This window comes from Theropithecus gelada, chromosome 1 (assembly GCF_003255815.1).
Source record: "Theropithecus gelada isolate Dixy chromosome 1, Tgel_1.0, whole genome shotgun sequence".
Taxonomy (NCBI): domain Eukaryota; kingdom Metazoa; phylum Chordata; class Mammalia; order Primates; family Cercopithecidae; genus Theropithecus; species Theropithecus gelada.
The window spans coordinates 27,945,182-27,972,899 of NC_037668.1; the positions used below are offsets into that span (position 1 = coordinate 27,945,182).

The window sequence follows — 27,718 nt, forward strand, 5'->3', positions numbered from 1 at the left end:
GAGTTGTCCCAGGCCAAATCAGAATGGCTTGGACATTGCCCTGAGGGTGGGCCAGGTGAGATTTAGAAATGCTGAGCCCTGGAGTACACACAAGCCCCCAGCAGTAGCTTGTTGTCTTATCTTCAAGTCCTGGGAGGAAGTGCCTTCAGATGAGTTCTGATTCAGAGCATGAGGTAGCCAGGTTAGAGCAACTGGAAAAATAACAATATTAGAAAAGAAAAGTATCTGGACCTGCCAGCCAGGCATGCTCCCACCCCTGGGAAGCTTGGGGAAGGAGGTGGATGCTCTTTCTTCGTTTCCTGTCATGGCATATGGGACTCCTCAAGGCTGAGCAGGTGGCATGAGGGGTATGGAGTTAGAGTCAGGTACAGAGGGAGTTATGGTGGGAATCCTCAGAAGCTCAAGTGGGAACTCAGCTGCCTTGGAAAGACAAGATGTGCTTATGATGTGTATCATATCCCTGGATTGGTTTATTTGAAGAAACATAGATGGAAAGTGGACAATCAGTTGGGGATGATAAAGAAATCCAGCGTGTCCCCTGAAAATCTTACCAACATGAGAATGAATCTGTTGGTGACCACAGAGACATCTATGAAGACATCAAGGACTTGGAAAAATAAGAGGAATAAAGAGAGCCAGGGTTTCCAGGTGGCATAAATGTAGCATGGGACTAATTTCTAGACCGGGTATAGAGAAAACAATAGCAATATAGGTAATGAATGACGTTCAATATTCAAATGATATTTGATGATTAATCAGGCAGATGGTACAGAAGTTTTCAGAACTTAGTGAAGATTGCTAGGGTTCCAATTCTAACTCAGATACTCTAGTGAGTTGAAATATGTCCCTTAGAAAGATATGTTAGGATATATTTCTCACCCCTGGTACCTGTAAATGTGGATGTTATTTGAATATAGGGACTTTGCAGATGTAATTAAGGTGAGGTCATATTAGGTTAGGGTGGACCCTAAATCCAATGACCAGGGTCCTTACAAGAAGAGGGAAATTTGGACACAGGCACAGAGGAGACACAGGGAAGAATGCCGTGGGAAGGCAGAGGGAGTAGACTAGAGTGACACCGCTGCAAAGCTAAAAATGCCAAGGATTGTTGGCAGCAGCCAGGAGCTAGGAGAGATGTGGAACAGATTCTCCCTGAGAGCCTCTAGAAGGAATCAGCCTTGATTTTTGACTTCTGGCCTCCTGAACTGTGAGAGATGAAATTTCTGTTGTTTTAAGCTATTCAGTTTGTCGTAATTTGTTACAGCAGCCCTAAGAAATTAATACAGTTACTACTGGCTGTGTGACCTTAAGAAAATGCACAGGGGTTACCTCTCTGTTTCTTTATCTGTAAAATGGAGATAGTAACTGTATTTACTTTATATGGTTGTTGTGAGGATTAGATGAGTTTTTACCTTAAGCAGTGCCTGACAGATGGTAAACACACAATAGATTAGCAAATATTCTTCTTTGATCACTTCAATTTAGTAAAGATTTTTTTTGAGCAACTACTATGCGGCAGACCCTACATGTAAGTCATTTCATTTGATTCTTGTAACAGTTCTGTGAACCTCTTCTTATCCCATTTTGCACTTAAGAAAACTAAGGCTCAGAGTATTAACTTGTTTTGAGAAAGCAGACGAGCTGCAACCTCAACTGAGCCTTTGGCTCTGTTCTGTCAGGTCTTCTATTCCACAAAATCACAGGCATTTTAATGTGTAATGGGGAGTGGACAAGAAGGGGTATGAAGCTTTGTTGATGATTATTTTGCACTGTGAAGACTTTTGCCTAATGCCTCTCTGCATATAACACTTGAAGGAAAGTATTTGCTGGCTTGAAAGCAAGAGGATAAACTTGAGAAAAGAGAAGAGGAAGGTGTAATTTTCTAGACAATGCTCCTCCAGCATATACCAGTCAAAGTAGTGCCCCTAATATTTGTGGTGTGTTCTTTTTTTCTCTGCTTTCTGGCTCTGGGAGGGAAGTTGTGTCTCTGAGCAAGAATCTTCAGGAAGTCTGAGGGTCCTGAAAAGTGTGGGATGGATGGTTTAAACCCCCCAAATGTGAACAAGCTACATGTATGAACTCAGATAACATAGACACACAGAAGAAATAATTGGCACCCTGTGTAAACAGATTTGGTTTTTGACAGCCAACAGCAGGTGACAGTTATTTTGGAGAAATTTATGAGTGTTGGAGAGAAATTAAAGCCTTGAAATATATGAAAGGATTTTTGTGTAGTGGTTTTGTGAAGGACACTAGCTTTTTTTTTTTTTTTTTGCCTGCCTGTCAAGAACTGAACAAGAAGAAATTAATTTATCCCAGTACTTGGCATTTAGAAAGTGCTATGTGATGGTTTGTGGTTGATTCAAATAAAGCAGGGGAGGTTTTAGTGGGACATAAGAAAAAAACTTGTTAACAGCTGTGAAATTAAAACATAAATTAACTGCTGAGATAGGCCATGAGGGTGCCTTAGCTAGACTTTCAAAAGATAAATATGCATTTGTCTGGCTCTTCCTAGCTCTTAAAACTCAATTAAACTCAATTGGTTGCTTATTCGTTACTCTAGGTACACAGTAGATCTTTGTAACAATAAGTTAGACATTTGTGTAATTTTATTCCTTGAAGAAACCTTAGAAATCAGCTCTTATATTTGCTCTTCTCTGCCTGCAGTTAAAGAGATGAGCTTGACTGTCTCTCGAGGTCTTTCCCAGCCCTGGAATCCCAGGCTTCCTTCCAGACTATGCTGTGATAAGGCAGACCTGTGAGATACATCCCAGTCATGGTGACAAGGGGTGACTGGGCAGTGTGGTCCCACACTTCAGGTGTCTGTGGAAGTCAGGCTGTGAAGTAAGGAGACCAGTTCCATGAGGGATTTTGGGCACCATTTCATGAGTTTATTAACCCTTCTTTTTTGCCAGATAGCCCTGAGGAAGGTAGTCATCAAATTGAGAATGGCTAAAATGAGGAATGAAGAAGATGGAAATTATAATAACTTCAAATAAAAGCAAACCAGCTGATGTGATAACAAGCCGTGTATATACAGTGGGGGGGAAATGATAATCAGACCAAAGCAGTCATAAGAGAGAACAGTGATCAAGATGGGAGACAATGTTATCTGAAGATTAAATTAAAAATAAATAAGATAGATGAGGAAAAGAAAGAGTAACAGCTGTGACAGGACTGTGAATCTGTGTTCATGCTGCAGGGCTGGTTGAGAAGAGAAAAAGAAAGGCACACCAGTATTCAGGCAGCATGCTGGGGATAGGAGTAAGGGGTGCATTCCTTCCTGTAGTGTCTGATGGTGTTCTATCAGCAAAGCATTTGGAGGCTCTCATCAACCCACCACCCCTTCTGATATTTTTCCCAGTCCCTCTAAGGATAACACATTGGGGCCCCCAGAATCACACAGGCTGGGACACTTAGGGAATCCTTGTTCCCGAGAGCAGGAGTCATGCTAGATTTTCCAGGACTATGCCTTCACAGTTGGGCCTCATTCATCTGGTCTTGAGCAGCAGGTTGGTTCTGTTTTCTGTCTTCTGCATGTGTCGCATTGTGCTTCTTACTTTCCCAGAGGTTTTCCTTAAGAATACCACTTGACTTTGTCTCCACCATCTTCAGGTGACTTGGTACCTTATCTTTATCAGCTGGTTTCATTTTGCTCTGTCCTGAAGCATGTCTTTTGGGGTTAGGAATGCCCGTGCCTTCCAGGACCTCAAGAGAAAAATCTCTGTACCACACACTGGAGACTCCCCTAGCCTGACAGAGAGATAGCAATGTTGGGAGAACAAGAAAGATTTCTCTTTGTTTTTCCACTTGACATTTCTAAGTTTGTTTCCACAGTTTTCAAGTATTTGTACAACATTTCATGGGTTAGAGAATATTCATGCATCTGTTGTCGCATCTGAACCTTATAATCACCCTGAAAGGTGTTTTTATTATTCTCACTTCAACGATTAAAAAAGAAGAAGGTTGAGAGAAGGAAAATAATTTGCTCAAGGTCCCTTGGTAGTCTACATCCTCTACCCTCAAGTTCTGTTTTGGGCTATGGCAGGAGAGAATTGCGTGTCAGGACCTGGGCTTGCTGGAAGAGACCCAGTGGGTCTTGAGCAGGAGGCAAGGCACATGGATGTAGACTCAGGAAACCTTGCAGGTGACTCAAGACCTTTTACAGCCTCTGCATTCCTAAAGTCAGCAGGCAGTCCCCATGGAGATGAGGGGCATTAGAGGTAGAATGCTAATACCTGGGGAAATATGGCTGTTTTAGTCAGGGTTCTCCAGTGAAACAGAACCAATAGGATATATATGTGTGTGTGTGTGTGTGTGCGCGTGCGCGCGCGTGCTTCCACATATTACATATGTTTATGTATATGTACACATACTTAATGTATGCATACACATATAAGAAATATTTAAGGAATTGGCTCACATGATTATGGAGGCTGAGAAGTTCCAAGATCTGCAATTGGGAAGGTAGAGACCCAGGAATGCTAATATATGGTTCCAGTCTGAGTCTGAAGACCTGAGAACCAGGAGAGCTGATGGTGTGACTTTCAGTCTGCACACTGGCAGGCTTGAGACCCAAGAAGAGCCTGACCTGGCTGGAGAAAACCAATGTCCCAGCTCAAAGCAATCAGGCAGGAGGCATTCCCTCTTACTTAACCTGTTTGTTCTATTCAGGTCTTCAGTTGGATTATTGGATGAGGCCAGGGAGGATGACAGAGTAAGATGAGGTCTCATGGCCAGAGACTGAAAGAGGGAATAAAGGATGAGAACTTGAAAACAACATAATTGATTCTAGTCAGGCCCCAAAATGTGAGATCATGAAGAAAAATCATGTGGCTGCCCAGATTTTCATAAAATGCTCCTTGAAAAGTACACAGTATGGAAAGCAGAGCTTAAAAACAAGTATGAGTGCAAAGGAACAACCATTACTGAGAGAATTAAAACCCTGAATGCATTGGGCTTATGGAAAAGGCTGAAGATGAGAGAGAAAGGGGTGTGAAGGAAGACAGAGTTGGCACATGGCAAGGGGAAACTCTCAATCCCTTTTTTCTAACTCTCTTGTTTTTTTTTCCCTCTCAAGTAGAGAACTGATCTTCAAATTAGAAACACTAGAACATATGTGATTTTAAAAAACAGAAGTTCAAAACCAAGAGGAAAAAGGAAGGTATTCTTCACTACTGTGTGTCCAGGCCTGAATCACTCGGCTTCTGGGCTCCTGAAAAATATGATTGCAAAATAGTGATTGGTCATCTTTACAAAATTATGACGGATGGAGAAGAAACAAAAAGATTGCAAAAATAAAATATTATACTTTTTAGAAACAGGGGCAAACCTGGATCAGGAATTAGCAACTAGTGAATTTGTCATTGCTCCTGGGCAGAATTCTAGAAGAGATCATTAAGCAGATGGTCTGTGAGAACTTGGAAAAGGAAATCATGATCACTGGGAGCCAGTCCTAAAAAACCAGTTACCCAAGTATGTTCAGGAAATGTGCCTTACAGCAGTTGTGCAAATTAGCCTTGAGCGTTTGAGTAGACTACAGTTTGAACCAGCAATGAGATGTTATAACAGAAGAAAAAAATCATGATCAGAGATGCTTTGCTAAAAATTCAATTCTGGGGCATAGAAAATATTTATCCAAATATACTCTGTGCTGTTCAGATCCCTTACAAATGAGTTCAGTTCTGTGAGCTGCATTTTAAGATAGTCACTGGCAAGTTGGAATATGTACAGAAAAAGTTAAGAGAAGATGGAACTCATATTTATTGAGTAAGCAACTTACCATGTGTTGGGCATTGTGTAAAATGTGGTATATGTGTTTTAATGCTTAAAATAATACCATGAAGAAGTCATTAATGTGCCTATTTTAGATGAGGAAATGAAGGATTATGTAACTGAGTTTTTTGCCTCAGGTCAACAGCTAGAAGATAGCAAAGCTAAGACTAAGACTTGAACCTTTCTCATCCCCAAACCCATGCTCTTTCCACAGTGCAAACCTGCCAGAGAAATAAGGAACTTGGAAAATGGGCCAGTTGAGAAACTATTGAAGGAAGAAGTAGTTCACTTTAAAAATGAAAGGAGTGCAGAGGAATCGGGGAGCAGGGAGGGCATTAGGAAGAATAGCTAATGCATGCCAGGCTTAATACCTAGGTGATGGGTTGATAGGTGCAGCAAACCACCATGACACACGTTTACCTATGTAACCTGCACATCCTACACATGTACCCCGGAACTTAAAATAAATTTTAAAAAGAAAGGAGTAAATATAAACATGATGTTGTAAAAAAGAAAGGAGTAAATATAAACATGATGTTGTTTCCATATATTAAAATGTTGGCCATTTGGAAGAGGACTAGCCTTGTTCTCTTAGATCCCTATGAATGGAACTAGAGCAGTAGTGTGGCAGTAATTAGAGCAGTTCACATTTATTAACCATTTGCCATAAGCTGACCCCTCTGCACACATTCATTCTTTAAACCTTACTAGCATGTGTGAGGTACAGCACAATGATTGTGCCTGTTTCACAGGTGAAGAACAAGAAGGGAGTTGAGATAATGACCAGGGTGTCCCAGCTAGTAAGTGGCAAAGCTTGGGCTGAAATCCAGGTCTGTCCCCCTTAGGGCCAGTGTTCTCAGCCATTTTCCTCCACTGCATTCCTGTTGGCAGAATTCCAATCAACATGAGGGAAAATTTCCAGGTAACTAGAACCACTTAAAAAGGGATCAGATACTTTGTTAGAGAGTGAATTGCCTATGAGTGATGAATCCTGACAGACAGAGATGCTGGCTTGTATCCAGGCCTGATGACCCCACAGCTTTTTTTCTTCTACCCTAAATTGTTGTTGTTGTTGTTTTTCTATGATCTTGAGAGAAGCGAGTTTACCTATAGATGAATAGTTTGAGAAGGGGAGTATTGGTGGTGAGTCTAGTGGTTTTTAAAATCACATTGTCCACCTAAATTCCAGCATGATGATAAACCCAAAATCCAGTTTCTTCCAGATGTCTTTCATTTATGGTAAGTTCTGTGGACATATCATGCATCTGCAGAAAGGTTTATTACTGTGTAAAAGCACTAACAGTTCTGTTAGTAAGTAAAAATTATAATGCTGTACACATTTTGAAATAAAAGTAAGAAATTTTAGGGCCAGCTGTGGTGGCTCATACCTGTAATCCCAGCTACTCAGGAGGCTGAAGAACAAGAATCACTTTAACCTGGGAGGCAGAGGTTGCAGTGAGCCAAGATTTCACCAAGAAAAAAAAAAGAAGAGAGAGAGAGAGAGAAAGAAAAAAGAAATTTAAAGGAGAAGAAATTTTAGGAAAGTTGAAGGGGGAATAAAACCTTATAAAACCTTATTAACATTATATGAACCATTTTGGTATCCTCCTCTTTATAATTATAGTGAAAGTTGGGAAAATTGACTAAGGTACTTTTTGGAAGCAGGATTATCAGAACTACCCCAGACTGACTGAAGGATAAAGATGAAGAAGGAAAGAAAAAGGGAAATCATTCCTATTCTCTTGAGCACTCACCTTCCTCTACTCTCCCCCAGTTTCTACCACCCCCATAATCACAGTGCTTAAGAAAACCAAGTAATGGAGAAATAAGGGTTCTTGGAATATATTTCTTGATCTGGAAATTTGCGCCCAAGAGACCTTAATTTGCTGATTTATTAGTTTGTTGATGAGTGAGGTCGCATGGAAAAACTTTCTGCCTCTTGGTTATGTTGGAGGAAACTTTTCTAAGCTTTAACTAGCTGACTTTTTGGTTAGCTAGAGATTATTTACTTTTAATAACAACATGCTAAGTTTCTGAAATCAGACATAGCAGAGCAGTCTCCAGAGAGCTGTGGTCCAAAGGCAGTAGCTGCATCCCTGTACAGTTTTTTTCAGATTTTCTGAAAAGATGCTTTATCTGTTAAGGTTAAGTTAACCTTGGCTTAGTGCCGTTCCTCTGTTCCTTCCACATCTCTGTCTTGTGGGCATGCCAGTTTGCATTCAAATCTGCTGTATCAGTTTTAAATCCAGTTCTCAGTCCTTTGGGTATTACATAAGAATAAATTAACTAAAGAATCCAAGAAGTTTTACGTGTGATGCTGAACCAACTGGATCTGACTTCCTTGGGGAAAATGAATAGCCAGGCAGATCACATTTTAGATGCTCATTAATGACAGCTGGAACACCTCCCTCCCTTCTAAGCAGGCAAGGAACCTCCCATGTGCCAATCACTGTGCTGGCACTGGGGATACCGAGATGTGTTCCTTGTTCCTTCAAGGAGCACATATAAAAACATCATAGTGTGAGATGTGTGCTGTGGCAAAGTTGAGCCCCAGGGTATTCAGCAACTCAGACTACTGAAGAAAAGGGAGGGGAAGGCTGCTCTGAACCAAGTCTTGGAGGCCGCCAAAGGTGTTCACAGCAGTTGCAGAGTTGGAAAAATGCACACGCCTAGTTCTGCAGGCCTGTGTAGGTCAGGACTCTGAAGGGAGATGACCGCGGAAAGGTAGGTACACCATGCTAAGGAGTTTGGACTTTATCCTAAAAGCAGTAGGAAGCCTTTGGATGGCTTCAAGAGGAAAATGATGGGATGTAATTTGTCTTTTTAAAAATAACACTTTGCTAGCAATGTAGAGAATGGGTTCACAATAGGTGAGTTAGGAAGCAGTGCAGCACACTGTTTAGAGGATGTCGTAAAAATCCAAGTGAAAAATGAGAACTCTTGATGATCAATACCTTGGAGTTGAAGATAAAAACATAAACCAGAGACATATTAGGGAGCGAGTCTGCAAGGAACTTGCTCATGAGTGATGGATATTGGGGAACAGTGGAGGAAGCCATTGAGAATGACACCTGGGTTTCTGGCTTGAGTACATATGGTGTCCCCTTATCAAGATGGGACTTGGGGAATTTTGGGGAATATGATGAATTCACTTAGGTGTATGAGGAATTTGAGAAGCTTGAGAACCATTCAGGAGGAGATGTCCAGGAAAGTTGGCTGAATGGGCCTGGAACTCAGGCAGGAGATGCTGAGATACAATTGTTGATTTGTCCCTTTGATGTTAGGAAGACAGTTTGGCATCATTAGAAGGATAGGGGACTGGAAACCACACTAAACAGCCTCTATTTCATTTAGAGATGATAGACATGTGAGATGTACTGAAATGCCTGCTAGCTGAGTTTAGCAGAGAAACTGCAGTCCCCAAGGTGAACTTGGGCTTTTTCACAGTATTGCTTTCCTCTCTGTGCCTACGTTTCTTTTGAATTTTCCTCCCAGGCTTCTTGGAGTCCTGCGGCAAGAATCTCAGTTACTAGACTGTTTAGAGGCTACATCAGTAAGGGGATGTAAGATGGCATTTTACTAACTATTCTACCTCCTCAGTAACTCCTGAAAGTGTTACTATTAGTAGTCCCGTTGTACAGATAACAAAACTGAGCCTCTGAGGGGTGACATAACTTACTTTTTAGTAAGTGGCAGAGTTGTTGATGAAGTTGCCGACTCTAAATCCCATTCTCTTTCTTCTGCGCAGCACAGACCTACACTAAAACAAATCAGGCCTGTTAAATGCTTGAATGAAAGCCATCAGTGTTGTTAGTGGTGAAAAATGTTTTGTGGAAATGATGTGGCCTCTTAGGTGCTACCAAGAGCAATACTCTCCTTGGACTGCCCAAAACTAATTCCACTGATGCACCCGCCCCAACTCCCTGCACCGACCCCACAGCAGTCAGACCTGGAGGCTCGGGGGGGCCCTGTCCTAAGCCAGCTTAAGATGCAGCCTCTAGGGCCTTGCTTATAATTTTCCCCCTTTCTCCGGCCTTCCCTTCTCCCTACCTCTGCCCACCCCAAGCAGCCAGAATGATCCTTTAGTTTAAAGCATAAGCAAGTCAGTCCTCTGCTCAAAAGCTTCTGATGGCTTCTCATCTCACATAGAATATAAGCCACAACCTTCAAATCCTTCTACGTTTTGGCCTCTGGCTGCATCTATGACCTGGTTGCTGACCATGCTCACTCCACTTGAACCACACTCTGTTGAGTCTCCCTAGGTGTTCCTTGAATGCTTTTAACACCTTCTGAACACTGCAGGGCTTGTAAACTTGCTGTTCCCACTTCCTGCCATGGTTTGGCTCAGGTATCTCAGTGACTGACTCCCTTCCCCCATTCGGATCTCGACCTCTCAGTGAGACCTCCCTGGCTACCCTGTCTAAAATAGCCCCCATCATGCTCCATCCCTTAGTCTGCCTTATTTTTCTTCATAGCACTTATTTTATATTTGCTTATTGTCATTGCCTACATGTAAGCTCCATGGGTTCAGGGGCTTTTTCTGTCCTGTTCCTGTTGGGTCCCTGGCTGCTGGGATAGTGCCTGGCCTGCAGTGTGCACTCAGTGGCATTGATTGAATCATGGAATGAACACATGGATGCTGTGGTCCAGGCAGAGAGGGGACAGAGAGTGGGATCACTATCACCAAAGGAACTAAGAGTATCTTAGTCCCTCCCAAGGTGGTAAGCATTGCTGGTTCCCCAAGTCTCTGCATTTGGGGATAATTGTAAGCAGGCATCAGAAAACGTGTGTGCATCTTTCTGAGTAAGAAGCAGGTTTGTTGCTCTGATAAGGGTGGGAGTGATTTTTCCTCCTAACACACAAGTTACAGGGACAGGTTGGCCACCTCAGGAAATGGTTAACAATAGTGTCGTTTCCACTGTACCAAATCTGAAAGTCGCAGTGTTAGTGTTTGTGGAACCTGTTGAAAGTGCCTCCTGCACTGTGACTTTTTGATCCCAGAGGAAGAAGACTTTCTGTAATAACTTGGCTCTCATGAGCTGTGCTTCAGAGTATCCTTAAACAGAGCTTTCCTGGTTAGAGATTTGAACCTAAGGCCATTTTCAATGCATTTTTTCTGTTGTTCTTCCTTTAGGATCTTCTATGTCTCTCATGATTCCCAAGACTTGAAGATCTTCAGCTATATCGCTCGAGATGGAGCCAGCAATATCTTCAGGTGTAACGTCTTTAAATCAAAGAAGAAGGTAAAGAGGCGGTCGCCGTCCATCTGCTATTTTCCTGTAATAGATCCAGAGCACCCCCAACATTGGCCCGTCTCCCTGTTGAAGATGGCTGTTGTAATGCTGACATGGGGCAACTATCTCAGTAGTCTGTCATTGCTCCTATATAATGGAATTCTCTTTTAGCATCATCTGAACTTTGTACTTAGTTACATACAGATAATTGGAGAGGGATTGACCATTGACTATGTGCTCTGGGATGAGAGCAATTAAACGGCACCAGGATTGATGCTAACCTTAGCCCTGGAGTAGGAAAAAAATGTTGTCATGTACTAAGGAGACCCTTCATCATAATTCTGTATATTGATTAGTGGGCTACAAAATATGAATACACATGGAGTCCGGTTTAGACTCAGTGTGTGATGTTGGTTATCCTGGGTGATTATTTGGTATGGCAACCCTGATACTCAAGTAAATGCAACTCTGAGGATTCTGAAGAGGCATTCTTTATATTAATGTCATTTCCCCAGGAGTCTAACACAGACAACTGGGGTTTTAGAAGCCTAGAATCTAGCCCTGCCTCTCACTGGAACCCTGAGTGACATTGTGTAGGTCTTGGTGTCCTCATCTATGAAATGAAAAGAATCATCAAAATCAGCATTTCCTAAATGTGTTCTGTAAAACATTTATCAGCCAAAATGTTTCCTGTTAAAACTACCTGATTTAAGTTGCTGAGAAGGTCTGATAAAGAACATGTTGTTTCACCCAGAATTTCCCAAACTAATTTCACAATGGAACCATATTTTTTCCATGTAGTATGTGTTAATATCCTGGGAACTATTTTTCTGCAGAGGAGATTTTGGAAAACACTGTATTTGTGCCCCTAAGGACCCTAATAAGTCCACCATTCTACAAACAAACTACTAAACCTGGCTTTCTACGAGAACTTCATTTTATGCATCTTTTATCTTCAGGCCTCTTTAATAGATATGTAGGTACCTTGTCAAGTACCTTGTCAATAAAACATGCCAGGCTCCAGATTTACTGATAGGTGTCCTATTCCGTACCCTAGCTCCACAAAGAGAATTATGCTTTGTTAACTCAGCCTCTTCCTCTATGGAGATTTGTGCCCTTACCCACCCTGTTCCAGGCTTTTTAAATGCAGATCATGGAGTTGGATGAAAAGTGCTACAACTGGAAAGATGGCAGGAATAAAAGAGTAACTCGCCAGACTTCACATCTAGATAATAGTATAGCTGAGAGGGAAAAAAACATAAATGAGGCTAAGTCAAGCTGCATTAAGGAACTGATAGAAAGGGGAGTAGGAAGAGGGAGAGAAGGAAAAGCCATAGGCACTGGAGATGAGAAAGTTTAGGGTTTGGGAGAGTGAAAGGCTCATATGTGGCCTTGTGTAGGGGACCTGGGGAGGAGAGAAAAGGAAATACGAAGTGTTCCTGATCGTCATGAATTGGATCATCTGTAATGTTCTTTGACAGATGCAACAAAAGACTGGAATTCCCTTTTAATTCATTTTGAGTATTTGACTGTGCTTCTGACTTTAGTTTTGTACAAAGACTGGACCATGTGGACCTTGGAATTTATTAGCGTTACAAATAACACATAATCATTTGCCAGGTTCTTTAATAGTTAATCTTATTTTATCCTTATAACACATTTGTAAAGAAGGTAAGACATGTAATTTTCCCTTCCCAATTTTACAGATGAATAAATTGAGGCTCAGAGAGATTAAATGACTTGTCTGAGTTCTCATGAATAGGTACTGGCTAGAATAGAACCAGGAAGACATGCAGAACAAAAGAATTTTGAGCAGGAAACCTAGGTAAGAGGACCATTATATTATATTTGCCTTGCCATCAGATCTAACATAGCAATATGGACACAGTGGGGGCATCCACTTCTGACAAAACCTGAGTTTAAGAGCAGTGCTCACTTGGAACTTTGATCTTGAAGTGAAGCACAGAATGGAGTTCCCATTATCCGTAAAAAGGAGTAGTCATCTGGTTCCCTGTCATGTCAGCTTGCAGCTCTTACAGCGAATTCTGATATCTAGCTCTTGTTTCCTATAGCCCTTTCACCCTCACCTCCTGAGACCCTAGCTCTTCATAGAGTTGGTTCTCAGGTCCTTTCTTGGCCTGGAGCCATGCAGCTGAGGGGATTGTTTCCAGTCAGCCTGGGCGTTGAACCCCGTTGCTGCTGAGCTGTAGGTGGGAAGGCCAGTTTCCAAGCTAAGAAAGGGAAGTGCATTGTTCAGCGAAGGATGCCAGAATTGGGGAGGGCTGGGGAACACATCTGCCAGGTTCTGCTTGCCCTCCTGCTTAGCCTCCAAACATGGTGATTTACGTTTTTTATAAAGCACTTGTAATGTCAAGAGATAATGGTTAACTTGGGAAGGAGTTTTAACTGGCAAATCATAGGAATGTTTCAGAAGTGGCGGGCGATGGGGAAAGGACTGTAGAGGACATGTGTGTTGCGGAGATGTTGCTGGGTCATTGGAAGTCAATAGGGAGGCCTCTTGACTGGAAGCCCGCAGATGTGGATGTTCTCCAGAGCCCTCCTGTTGGTCATAGTGTGTAGAAAAACTTTGTCTGAGATCCTTGTTATGTCGGGACTTTGGTTATTGCTGTTTCACATCACATCATATCACCTGTGTATATGCCCATGGCACATTTCTCATGACCTCTAATGAGGTGTCATCATCACCCTCCAGTTCACATGGGGAAAGGGTTACCACCTCTGTTGGTTGAGAATATGGGTCAGGTGTCTCAGCTTTCCTGGTTGAGGGCCTCCCTCGACCTTGCTCCCTGCACAGCTATTACTCTGTACCTGTGAATTCCTTGGGCCACTCACACAGATAGCCAGTGTGGCTCCCACCTTGGGAGTTGTATCCTTGAGCTAAGTTTTTTTTCAACTGGGCTTTCACCAGAAGCTAGATAGCAAAATATTGAAGGAGTATAACATGATACCTGCTATGCTTCTATACTCCAGATTATCTAAGTTCCAGGCTCATATTACATCAAATAATAATATCTAACCTGTTTTGATTAGTTGCTATATGCCTGAGACTGTTCGAAGCTCTCTATATGAATGATCTAATTTTATTCCCACAGCAACCCTGTGAGGTAAAATGGGGCCTTAAGGCACGTAATGTGTGTAAAGACTCAGTAAGTAATGGAGTCAGAACTGAACCCAGAGGGTCTGACCGTGGAGCTCACACTCTTACCCACTCCATTATACTTTTGTTGTTGGCTCATGAAGAAGTTATGTAACTCAGAAGTTGCTTTGTTTTCCAAGACCCATTTGTAACTGGGTTCTGCTGTAATTATTACATGGGTATGAAGAGCTTCTTAACTCTGAATGGCCCAAATCACTTTAACATAGATTTTCCTTTTTTCCTCATAATATCCTTGTATGGTTAATATTGACTCAATTTTGTACTTGAAGAAAGAAAAGGCCCAGGGAAGTAAATCACCCTTGGTCACATGGCAAATCAGTGATGCCACTGAGATTAGAAACAGGCTTCCTCCTTCCCAGGCCAGGACTTTGAATGCTAAACCCTGTTACACAAAACTCATATGAAAGATACGTGAGCCTTTCTGGACTTGAGTTTTCTCTATCTGTCAAATAAGACGAAAGGCATCTCAGGAATGCTGATTGTTGTGTGTGAAGTGACGTGATCTTTAAGGAACAAATTCTCTATGACTGGGGAGGATTGTCAGGGTTGTGGCAGAGGGACCCTAGCACTCTTCAGACCTGTGCTAGAAAGGAGGGATGGGAGTGGGTCTTTTCCTCACTGTGAGCATCCAGTGGAGATGCTTGCTAATAACATGGGCATTCCTTGTTTCCCCTCCTTGGGGGATATAATGATAGTATTCATTTGCAGGGCCTTTTGCCTCTCGAGAAGCCTCTTGCATGGTCTCTTGACCTCTCCCGTGGAGTAGATGTGATCCTCCTGTCATTTTCTCCTAGCCCTAGGAGTATATGGCTGTCTGCCCTGATTACCAGTGACTGCACTTATTAATGCCTCAGTGCGTGAAGTGCTGGTGATTAACAGGAGCTGCAGGCGTCTCCCCATTATCTTCATGGGCAGCTCCTTGAAATAATTTTGCCTGCAATCACAGCTCAATTGGTTTGGGTTAGGAGAAATAATTTCCTCCTATAATGCTGTCACTATCAAATTGGAGGCCACAGCTGTGAAGTTGAACTATCCTTTAGAGGTTGTAATGGATTTTGAATGATGATGACAGCCATGTGGTAAAGAATAAGTCACTTGCCTGGTCAAGCTTATGAGATGAAAGATAGGAAAGTTCTAAAGTTAGGGAAGGAGTCTGTTTTTTATACTTTAGGTTGAGTTGGGAAGTCAAAATGCAGGAATCATGGGTCTCAGAACTCATCTAGTCTGAATCACTCTCTTTATGGATGAGAAAATCAATACTGAGAAAGGTGAATTAACTGTCCACAGTCACCCAGTTGGTTCTGACAGCACTGGGATTGTAACTCAGATTTCTTTTCTCTAGGGTACTATGTTTCATGGACTAGCAGAGTAGAAGGAAAAACACAGCTATCTATTGGAAACTTTAAGATGCAGTATGTCTTGTCAATGTAGAAAGTCACACCTGCTTTGAAACTAAACTTTCCTTATACTGAGCAATATTCTGATGTCCAAGGCATCACCTCAACCAAATTATATAACTGAATCCATTAAATAATGTGTTGGACAAAAACCTAACCCATCTACCATTTTAGAGCCTTAGTACTGTAGATCCTACTGTGTATAGAAGTCCAAATATAAATGTATTTTCATGCTTTGGCATTGTAAATTCCATAGATTGAGATCATTTGATAGCTATAAGCTGAATCTTTTACTAAGATTCCCCCCCACCCAAAAAAATACATTAAAGAAACATGACATTCCATTCTATTTTTATTGAGATTCCATGGCAGTTAAGGTCAAGATAAGGACATTATCTTTTATTGCTGTGATAGATGAGAATTATACATCTGTGAGCTGACCTCATGGACTTCTGTTCTCTAAAATTCAGAACCACTTGTCAGTCAAATTTGAGTACTCAAAAGAGATGGGGGAGAGGAGGAGTGGAGGAGGGGACAGGGGAACAGTAAACTAGACAGCTGGTAGATAATTAAAGAACCTTACCTTCAAGATGTGTGCCCCCATTATTCTCTTTTTTTCTCCTCTTATTATTGTCATTGTCATCATCATCTTCATCTGGTATTTTGTACTTATACTCTCCACTTGCTTATCTGATGACTCTTAATCCTCTTTGTAAGTTGTAAAGAGAGAGCTTCTTCCAGGACAGTGAAATTCAGAACAGTGCCCAAGATTATTTATCAAATCAGCTACAGAATATGACTAATAAGAATCGTTCTTTACATGTATATAGCACTTAAAGATTCCCAAAATTTATAAGACCAACCAACTACAAAGTCACTAAGAAAGAAAATAGAAAATAAAATCAGGTCTATGGCCATACCACCTTGAATGTGTCTGATCTCATTAGCTAGGCAGGGTCGGGCCTGGTGTGTACTTTGATGGAAGAAAATAAAATCATGATTGACTATAATTTTTCTATGGGCCAGTGAGGTACAGCAATCAACCTTTCGATTTATGCCTTCCTAAAGCTACCACTGTCAGCTTTTGTTTGCTTTTGGGTGTACAACCCACAGTGATTGCAAATATAGTGTTACTTTCATGACCATTGCTACAGTTCATCAAATGTTGACTCCTGCTAGGTATGAAGTTGATACTCACATTAGGTGTACTGAGGAGAACAGCTGTTCATTGCATTTGGACTTAACTTTGGTTCTGGTTTGAGGGATGTCCTAGGGTTGTGGGAGAAGGAGCTGTGTCAGCGTGAAAAGATGGGTGGTTTGAAGAAACATTGCTGTGCGTATAAGGTAAGTGTATACAGTTCTAAGCTTCCTTTCCCCCTGTATTTTAACAAAATTGCCTGTAATTGACACTCCCATGAGCTTCAGTGCTCTCCATCTGGAGCTAAGAGCCACTCTGAGGTTAGACATCCCTTTCCAGCTTTGAAAACATCAAAGCAACAATATCCAGCCTAATCTTGACAATGAAGAGCCCACAAATGCTCTGAGGCTACTAATAGAAAATGGCTTTTGGACGAGAAGATATGATCCGTGTGGCAAAGCACTTTTAGGGGCTTATGTAAAACTAAACTGGATTTATACAGAAATAATGCAGTATAATGATGCTTTAAAAAAAAAAAATCAAGTAAATTCCAGAGAATGGCCAGATTTTGGAACTCAAAAAGGCTGCCTTCTCAATGTTCCACTTGTTTACTCTTTGTACCTTACTGCCTTCAATCTTTAAACCTCCGCCTTAGTCTCCAAAGGCCTGTATGTTGTCATGAGGTGGGAGCAACTGCTTCACTGTGATCTAGAAGACCCACAGACAAGCATTCATAAAAACTTCTGGAAGGGACTCTTTTTAAAGCTGCTGTTTACCAGAGTTCTCCCTCTTGGGTGAAGACATGGCTAATTAACAATAAAATCCCAGCATGTATGATTCTTGCATTTCGGGGTTGAAGGCAAAACCAGTTTTCTTGCCCAGCAGGCCAGAAAGTGGGGTAACTCAGTGGGGTGGGCCTAGCAGGCAGGAGCCAGCATGGTTGTGCAGAGAGCAAATGGTAAAGACACAGCCCCTGCCAGGCACAGGCTGCCTCTACTGACCACCTTTAAGTAATCACCTCCCTAACGAGGTCTCCATATAGAATCCTCTAAAAGTAGACTTTTTAATGGTGAAGCAAGGAGAGCCTAAAAGGTCAAGGGACATCAGAACTCACATAGCCGTTTATGAGTACAGTGAGGAGCTGTTTAGCCCCTTCTGACTCCTGGAGTGGTAGATAGGAAGGGCAATTCTTTATGTGTATGTATGTAGTCATTCTGTAAAACAGTTAAAGTAGCTTGATTATGTGTTCCAGTGCAGAGGACTCTTTATAAAACATGCTACTGTGTCCTTTTACTGTGAATAGGATTGTAACTTTCACATTAAAGGAGTAAAATAAAGGATAAATTAAACCATTTAATTTAATTTATTAATTTAATTATTAAACTGTTTACCATTCAGTGTGCAGATCTAGAACTCTTAATGCAACAATTTCCTCACATATAGAAACTATCATACTACTTCAGACCAAAGATCCATTTGGCTCAGGAATTTTCGTCTGATGCTATGGTGGAGGCTATGCTATCTGCTGCACAGCCTTTTGGATGTTAGCATGCATACATAAGAGGTGATTCCCTTAGTCACTTCATGTTTCTATTATGATAAAAATAGTTCCACCTTTCCTGCACTGCTTTTTCTTTTCTGTCTTAATTGCCTCCTGGCGCAGTGAATTCCATAGTCAGGATAAAACATTTCTTGAGCATTTACTGTGTGCCAGGCACTGTGGTAGGTGCTATCATATATTCAGTTTTTCAGTGCAATTACAGAAATACTATAGAGAACAACTGATGGAGAGAGGATAGGAAGGAAATGGGAGGCTGAAGGATGGGATGCCCTTTCCAGAATAGGGAAGGCAGGACCAGTAAACCTAAAGTCTGCATTTTCTACTTTTTCAGGGGAATCAGGTAGAGATTAGGGTCAGCTGCTAATGCTAGTTAAAAATACTAGTAAAATGTAAAAATGAAGTGTTATCAATATTAAGCATTAAAACCAGCCCACTTCCTTATAGCCACTTTGGGCTTATAGATGGTTGAACATGTGAGTATGTTCCACTTGTTTGTGCTTGATAAAGGTGGCAGAATAAAGATTTGAGCTGGAGTCTGCATCCTTAAGATGCTCAGTTCTGGGCATATCCCATCATCCATTGTCATCTTGTGATGCCTGAGAAATACAGGTCCTCTGTGAAGTCATTCTCCCACCACCTTTATCCTCTTATTTCAATCTGAGGGATTCCTTCCAAAGATAAATTTAGAAATTGGATTCCTACCCCTGTCTAATCCCATAGATCAGGGACATTTGTTTGAGGATCTTTAAATTTTTAATATCATCTTAAAAGCTGGTTAAAGGAAATATCTGTGATTTACAGAGATGATGGAATTTGTAACACATCCTCCTTAGGAAAACCTGAGATGTTATAGGAACAAACTCAGTAGTGAATTTGGAATTTCCTACATAACTGTATTTTAAAGGGGGAAGCTGGGTCTGTACCCTGGAAATGATACCGATGGGAAAAGACTAACTCAGTCTTTACAGATATTTATTCAGTATGAGATATCTGGGTTAATTCATGTAAGAGAAGAAAGTATGGAATTAAACACTTAATCTCTACATATCATTTGGACTTATATTATTTTATTGTTACAACCTAAAACATTAACCTTTTTTACCTCTTGTAAAGATACCTGGGGGAGCAAAATTCCCAAAAGTCAGAGAAGAAAGTAGAGGAAAGTTTCTGTATAGTGGACACTGGGTATACGTGGTAGGCAGAATAAAGTCATACCTAAGGTTTAGTAAACTAGTAATGAGCTTTGCTGGAGATTATTAACCATAGGCAGTCTGCTCTTACTCTCATAAAAGGAATAGGAACCAAAAGGTCTCAAGGCCTAGGGGAATAACACTTTTGGACGTAGAAGCCTTTTCTTCTCCCTTTTCACCTGAGAGTTAAGCTTCCTGGCACAGCCTCCTAAGCATAGCACAGCTTGATGGCTAACGGAAATGTAGAATGCTACATTTATTAGCTTCCTAGCCCACATTTGTTAGGGACTGTGTCTTCTAAATCACACCTTTTTGTGTGCTTTGGGAGTGGGAAGTGTAGGGGCTTCTTGCTTAGGACTGATGCCTACGGCTTCTCAACTTCCTGTGCAGATAGAAGAGTCATCTCTTACACACTGTAGGCCTACAGTATGAGAAGGGGCCTAAGCCTGTCTTGTGGACACAGGAGGAAATTAAGGGTAGACATAGAAAACAAAGGTTCTGATTCACCACTGGGTGATGGTGAACCCCACAGAAGTTACCCATCTCCTCATGCTTCGCTTAAGGTTCTTATCTCCCAGAAGTGTCAGGATGCTCCAGGTGAGAGACCAATGGAGAATATCCCTGGAGTTAGTATAATGGCTAAGAAAGGTTAGAGCTGTGAAACAATTACTTCTAGGAGGAGATTTGAACTGAAGAATATAAGGAGCAGTAGAGTTGACTTGAGATCTCAAATTGATATGTAGATGATAATCAGTCAAGATGCCTTTTCACATTTATATGGATGCTCTGGCCTGAAATAAACAGAAGGAACGTAGAAATGACTCCAGGCTTGAGGAAAAGCAATTTTAGAAGTTATACCCAGCAAAGAATGGACTACAGCAGTTGTTCCATACACAGGGTTCCAAGGTCCCTAGGAGTTCATGAAGATAGTAATGAGAAAGATGAACTCATTGTAATATGAGCTTCATTTATGCATTTCATATTACAATTAGCTGATCTTTTTTTTTTTTTTAACTACATTCAACAAGGCCTTCTAGGCTTATCAAAACACTGGATATGAGTTAGGTAATGTAATACCAGCTACCACATGCTGATGAAAAGCCCTACTTGATTGCTGCCATTACCTGGGGGGGTTGGATGTGATTGATGGACTATATGATGTCAACAGGTGGCCATGGCTGACCTGAAGTGAGATCATCCAAAACATGATTAATGTTAGACTTGAGTATAGGGTGACAATCACAATTAGATTAAATTGTAGCCCGTGGTGGTGGGATGCTTGAGGTTCACTGAAGTAAGAGAAGCAGTGTGCTGAGCCCTTCCCAGCCTGAGCTCTGAAACTCTAAATAAACCACATCACTCATTTCTGTCCTTGAAAGAAAGAAAAAGCTGACATCATCAAACCATAATCAGTTATCCACCTTTGAGGCCATGCCCTGGAACCCCTGCATGTGGCTCTTCCTCACAGTCTGCATGGGTGGCCTAAGACTCTACATAAGGCTTCTTTGTCCTGTCTCTCCTCTCCTAGTTAAACGGTGGAATACTGGGAACTAGGGTCAAGTTCCCTTCTTGGGTTCTTAAAACAAGAGATTAAATACCAAAAGAAAAGAAAGGAAGGAGCCACAGGACAGACACAAGCACATGAGGTCTTTGGAGTAAGTCTGGGCAAGGCTCACCTTAGATTTAGTTGGCTGCCAACTAGTAGTGTTCCAGAGGAGCTGGGTGCTGAGCTTTCATTGGTTTCTGCTGTTTAGGCCATGGCTTCCAAGCCTCATGTTACCACTGCCCTTGCTCTGTAGGAGGTCCAGGAAAACTCAACATTTGCAGCAGCATTCAAAAAAGAAAAAAAATGATAGCCGAGTTCCTCTTAGTTTGATGGACCCATTGAACATTTGATCATGGTTGGCAAAAGATTCTGAAGCATATTGACTACTTGTGTTACCCATGGGAGGGAAGAATTGGGGCTAAGTCCATAATTGGCATATTTGCTATCTGTCCTTTCAGTTGACTGATTATTTCAGAACTGTGGTGACAGTTTCTGTTTTCTGGAGTATTTCAGGAAGGGAAAATGTCTTTGCACTCGTTTGTATGTGCATATCTGAGCAACTTTAGATTTTTCTGTCTCTTTCCTTTGCTGCTGCATGAGTTTCTGTCCACATGCCCCTTGCACATCCTCACCTACCCTGTTCTTCTCCTTTCTCCTTCCCAGAGCCAAGCTATGAGAATTGTTCGGACGGTAGGGCAGGCCTTTGAGGTCTGCCACAAGCTGAGCCTGCAGCACACGCAGCAGAATGCAGATGGTCAGGAAGATGGAGAGAGTGAGAGGAACAGCAACAGCTCAGGGGACCCAGGTAGGTACTGCGGCTTCTGCGGATGTGGGTGGGGAGGCAGTGCACACAGTAGGTTCCGGTGGATCACTGCCTCGAGCCCCGGGCTGTGAACTCATTTTAAGAAACATTTTATTTTTTCCGTTTCTCTCTATATTCTAGATTATCTTTAAGGAACGTATTACTTTTATAACAGAAATTAAAGATGTTTAAATTATTAAATGAGGAAGTATTTAAACTGGATATCAGGGAGAGGTAGAGCTGCTATGCTCCCAAATCTGACTTCAAAGAAAATTTCAGTAAAAAAGCACCCCCATAAAACAAATTACAAAGAACATAAATTTATAATTACCTAGTTTGTTTTATTAAATTTCTAACTTCTGTAGTTCTATAAGCCCTCAATGTGGATAGTATTTTAATATCCCCAACTTTCAAGCCTCATTAAAAGTCAGGAAAGAAGCCGGGCGAGGTGGCTCACGTCTGTTAATCCTAGCACTTTGGGAGGCTGAGATGGGCAGATCACTTGAGCCCAGGAGTTCAAGACCAGCCTGGCCAACATGGCAAATCCCTACCTCTACTAAAAATACAAAAATTAGCCAGGTGTTGTAGTACATGCCTATAGTCCCAGCTACTTGGAAGGCTGAAGCAGGAGAATTGCTTGAACCCAGGAGGCAGAAGTTGCAGTGAGCCAAGATTGTGCCACCGTACTCTAGCCTGGGCTACAGAGCTAGACTGCCTCAAAAAAAAAAAAAAAAAAAAAAAAAAAGGAGACAATAAATGTGAAAAAATGAAGTATGGGCAAGAAAAAGAGCAGGTAAAAAAAATATATTGCTTGTGTTCATATTTAACATGGGAAACCCAAGAAAATAAACTGAGAACTATTAGAAATAGTAAGAGAATTCAGCTAGAAAGTCAAAGTTAAATAAAACATACAGATGTATCTGTGATTTTCATATATTCCAAGAACAGCTGGTTAGAAGTCATAGTGGAAGAAAAAATCTTTTAAAATAACAATTAAGAAAATAAGATACTTATGTTTCCTCTGAAAAAAATCTTAAACAAATGGAAAGGCATGGCATATTCTTGGATGGGAAAGCTCAATGTCATAAAAATGTTAATTCTCCCTTTGTTAATCTATAAATTTAACATGACAATACAGATTTCTAACAGCAGAAGAGGCACCACAATAAGCTACAGTATTCAAAACCCATGGGATATAGCTAAAGCAGTGCTCAGAGGAAAATTCAAAGGTTTAGTTATTTACGTTAACAGATGACAAATCATGAAAGTCAAATGAATTAAGCATCCCACTCAAAAAGTTAAAAAACAACAAAAGAAACCCTAGCCTGCAAATGGCAGCATTGCAAAGTGGCTCAGAGAGAAGACCCTTGCTACGCATTGTAGCTGCACCAGTCGCTGCCTGTGCAATCTTGGGCAAGTTCCATAACCTCTCTGAGCATTAGTTTACTGTTTACTCTTCTGAAAAACAGAAATAGCAGTACTGTGTACTTCAGAATTATTGACATAATTAGATAAACTGATACTTTTTAAATGCCGAGCCTGGTGCTTGGCAGAGTATGCACCACATACATGTATGCTATTATTATTTTTAAGTAAATATGTGAAAATTTTAAAAACAAGAATAGAAAAAAATTCTGGAAAAGATGAATGATAGCAGAGGAGGAGTGGCTTTCTACTTATGAAAAGACATGATAAAGCTATAACAGGTAAAACTGTGCTTATAATAGGTAAAACACATGTTCAAATAAGTGCCCGAATGGATCAGAATAGAAACTCATATACAGACCCAGATGTGTTTGCAAATTTAGCATATGATAGAGGGAGAATTCCTATGGAGAAAAATGTGGAAATCCTTATTAAATTTGAAAATTCATATGCCTTTTGACCCCCAAATTTCCTTCAAATTCGCTTCTAAGAATTAATCCTAGGCCGGGCGCGGTGGCTCAAGCCTGTAATCCTAGCACTTTGGGAGGCCGAGACGGGCGGATCACGAGGTCAGGAGATCGAGACCATCGTGGCTAACACGGTGAAACCCCGTCTCTACTAAAAAATACAAAAAACTAGCCGGGCGAGGTGGCTGGTGCCTGTAGTCCCAGCTACTCGGGAGGCTGAGGCAGGAGAATAGCGTAAACCCGGGAGGCGGAGCTTGCAGTGAGCTGAGATCCGGCCACTGCACTCCAGTCTGGGCGACAGAGCGAGACTCCGTCTCAAAAAAAAAAAAAAAAAAAAGAATTAATCCTAAAGGTAGACCCATACAGGTATGAAATGATTTCGATATAAGGTTACATAGCAAAGAATTTGTTATAGAACCAAAGGATCAGAAACAGCAAGAGGAGACTTTTAAATAAATTACAATATGGTATGAATAATGGAATACTGCACAACCGTTAAGAAGAATGAGTTAGTTCTCTATGAACTGATTTAAAGCCGTCTTCAAGATATGTTGCTTACTTAAAAACGTCAAAGTTTGGAATTGTGAAAAAAGGAAAAAAAAATAGAATTATGGGTATGACATGCTACCAATTGTATTAAAAATGCATAGGTTTAAATGTGTGCGTATATGTAGGTATATATGTGTACACATGCAAGGACACACACACATGTCTTATGCATGGAATATCTCCAGAATAGTACACAAGAAACTGGTAACTGTGGTTCATCCTGGAAAAGGAACTGGGTGGCTGAGGTGGCAGGAAGATTGACTTTTCACTGTGCTTTTACAGCCTTTATACTTTGGATATATATTAGTTATAAATCTTCAAAACCTGACATTATTTTCATCCTAGTGCTCAGTTTCTATGTGACTACAGGGAATTACTTTACTTCTCTTTTGGCTTACTCATTTCTGTTAAGTAATGACATTCTATTACTAATGACAGCATCTCAGTGATCTTGACTCATAAAATATGATCACACAGATGGAGCCTTGCATTTTGTCATGTACCCTTGGCCAGTCTCAGTTTATAGCAGGCCATAGTACTAATGTGATGTAAACCTTAAAATTTTTCCATCTCTGTGATCTAGGGCTTAGAGATAAAACAAAGAGCTAGAGGTAGACTTTGGCAAATATTTTATATATCTCCGCTGGTCAATTTTTAGAGCGTAATGGTGACAGTTTCCTATAAACCTAATATGGAGGACACATCAGACCTCTAGCTGGTTGCTTAGCTCAAAGAACGAGGCCAATCTGCTCATTTCTGAATTGGAGGATTTGCTGTAAGAACTGCTAGCTGGAGAAGATTGAAGTCTTACATTGTTAACTCTTCTTTGGTCATGTCCATGCCCTGTTGGTGGCCTAGTTGGCGGAGAGCCACATCCTAACTCTCAAAAGCTTTTAAACCCACAGTCACATTGGCAGCCAGTATACACATGTACAAAGAAAGGTTAACCAAAAATGGAAACGGTATTTTCTCCGATGAAGACACCTGTTCCTGGAGTGAAAGGGGTTGGACACAGAGAGGGTGCTCAGAGGTTGAGCGTTTGAACACTTATTATCACAGAACAACCGTCAGAGGCATTTAATCTAATCTCCAAGTACTTAATCAGAACCTGTCACTCAGCTGCTGGCCACAGAGGTCAGGGTTATATGGTCTGGCCAGGTGGAGAGAACCACCTGGATAGCATTTTATGTAAACAACACCAAGGGCTAGATCTTATTTCCCTTTTGCAGCGATAGCTGCTCTCGCCTGCCACTTCTGGCCCCTGCAGTAGTCTGCTGGGTGGAGTGGGTTTGATGTGATTCACGATTCCCTGGGGACTCAGTGGGGATTCCATAAGGATCACTTCCTATCCTTTTCTTTCTGTCTTACCTCCCTCACTCCTCCCTTGTTCCCTGAGCTCTTTCCTGCCCTGAACATATAGTAAGTAGCATGGACGTTTCAGCCACAGTCAACACTGTTCCCTCTGCCACGGGTCCCTGCCTTCACCTCCATGTAGACATCTTACTCATCCTTCAAGCCCAGCACTGTCTTCTGGGAAGCCTGACTTTCAGCTCCCACTCTCACTCAGAAAATTTAAACCCTTTTTTTCTGGGTTCCTGTGTTTTCTTCACTCCTGGCTGATGCCGTTAACATTAACATTTAGTCCACTGTGTACCAGACATATAGCATAGTGTCCTCTGTCTTTAGTGGAGTGTGAGCTCTGGCAGGGTTGGGACTTCCTAGCGCAGTAAAGACTTGTTGAATAAACTGACAAATGCAGTCAGTGAGTGTGGCAAGGAGTACATATGTTTTAGTCATTGTCAACAAGTGTTTGTTAAATGCTTACTGTATGCCAAAATGAACAGAGATTAAGTAGAGATTTCAACTTTTAAGCGACCCCTTTTGACGAGGAATGATGACACTTGGTGTCGGGGGAGCAGGTAGAATTGAGGTGAGACTGGGAGGCTGAGCAGAGTATTGATGAGAAGGTGGTGACAGTGACCATGGCTACAAATAGAGGCCAGCGTGGTCACACTCCTTGATTGTAACAGATGGTCAGCTTGGAAATAACAGGCATACCAGCTATGCTTCTCTCTCTTTTATATTACCTTTTTGGAGATAGTTTTCCAAAAATCACATTACTAAACGTGAGACCTCAGCTGCTTGGCATCTTCCGTATACTACTCTTCCTAAGAAAAATGGAATTGATATTCTACATGAGGAAACATCTGGGTCCATTCTAGGAAAGCCCATCAGGCCCAGTATAGCTTCTTCAAGGTTTAAGATGTCCAACAGAGCGCTCCTCTCTGCAAGGAGATCAAGCATGGGCTGGATGTGTTAAATAATATGGGCCTCCCTGCAGAGAAAGGGAGACAGCAAGGGCTCTCCCCTGCTCGTGTAGGTGAGGAGAGGGCCTGTGGGGTGATGGAAATTGTTTAGGGACATACAGAGCAAGAGAGAGACAGAGAGAGAGGCCAATTTTAAAGAATTGGCTCATGGGCCTATAGAGGCTTGGTAAATCCAAAATTTGTAGGAGAGGCAAGGCAGGCAGGCTGGAGATCCAGAGAAGAGTTGCAGTTTGAGTCTGAAGGCCAGCTGCTGGCAGAATTCCCTCTGCCTCCAGGTAGGTCGGCATTTACTCTGTTAAGACCTTCAACTTGGCTGGGCGCGGTGGCTCACGCCTGTAATCCCAGCACTTTGGAAGGCTGAGGCGGGCGGATCACCTGAGGTCAGGAGTTCAAGACCAGCCTGACCAACATGAAGAAACCCCGCCTCTACTAAAATTACAAAAAATTAGCTGGGTGTGGTGGTGCATGCCTGTAATCCCAGCTACTCAGGAGGCTGAGGCAGGAGAATTGCTTGAATCCAGGAGGTGGAGGTTGCAGTGAGCCGAGATCGCACCATTGCATTCCAGTTGGGGCAAAAAGAAAGAAACTCCATCTCAAAAAAAAGAAAAAAAAAAAAAAGGCCTTCAACTGATTGGATGAGGTCTTCCCACGTTATGGGGGAGTAATCAGCTTGGCTCAGACTCTACTGATTTAAATGTTAATCTCACTTAAAAAAATACCTTCACAGCAACATCTAGAATAATGTTTGACCAAATACCTTGGTACAGTAGTGGCCTAGCCCAGTTGACACATAAAATTAACAGCCACAGAAATGAAGAGACAGAATGGCACGATGGAGAGAGAGCTGGAGCTGTGGGTTACAGAAGCCGCTGAGGGCTTGGGTTCCAGCACTGGAACCACTGGGACTTGAATCCTGACTCTTCCACCTTTCAGCTGGCTAATCCTCAGCAAATTTCATGCTGTCTCTGGAGCTTCGTTTTCTCATCTGTCTGGTATTGTGAGAGAATGTGTGTAAAGCAGCATAGTGCCTAGCATATAATATGCTCTCCATAAGTACCCTCTGTTTATCGAGTTTTCTAATGTTATAAGTACCTACCGTTTATTAAGTTTTCCAATGCGGACTCCAGAA

The 27,718-nt window shown here is 41.6% G+C and overlaps 1 protein-coding gene across 2 annotated transcripts in view; it reads left to right on the forward strand.

The window, feature by feature from the left end:
* NOS1AP (nitric oxide synthase 1 adaptor protein) overlaps nt 1-27,718 on the forward strand; it is a 314,730-nt gene that overhangs the window by 265,587 nt on the left and 21,425 nt on the right. For both annotated transcript variants that reach the window (XM_025388290.1, XM_025388282.1), the window contains exons 5-6: nt 10,910-11,018; nt 21,683-21,824. In XM_025388290.1, coding sequence (XP_025244075.1) covers nt 10,910-11,018; nt 21,683-21,824 — 251 coding nt within the window. The remainder of the gene's footprint in view (nt 1-10,909; nt 11,019-21,682; nt 21,825-27,718) is intronic.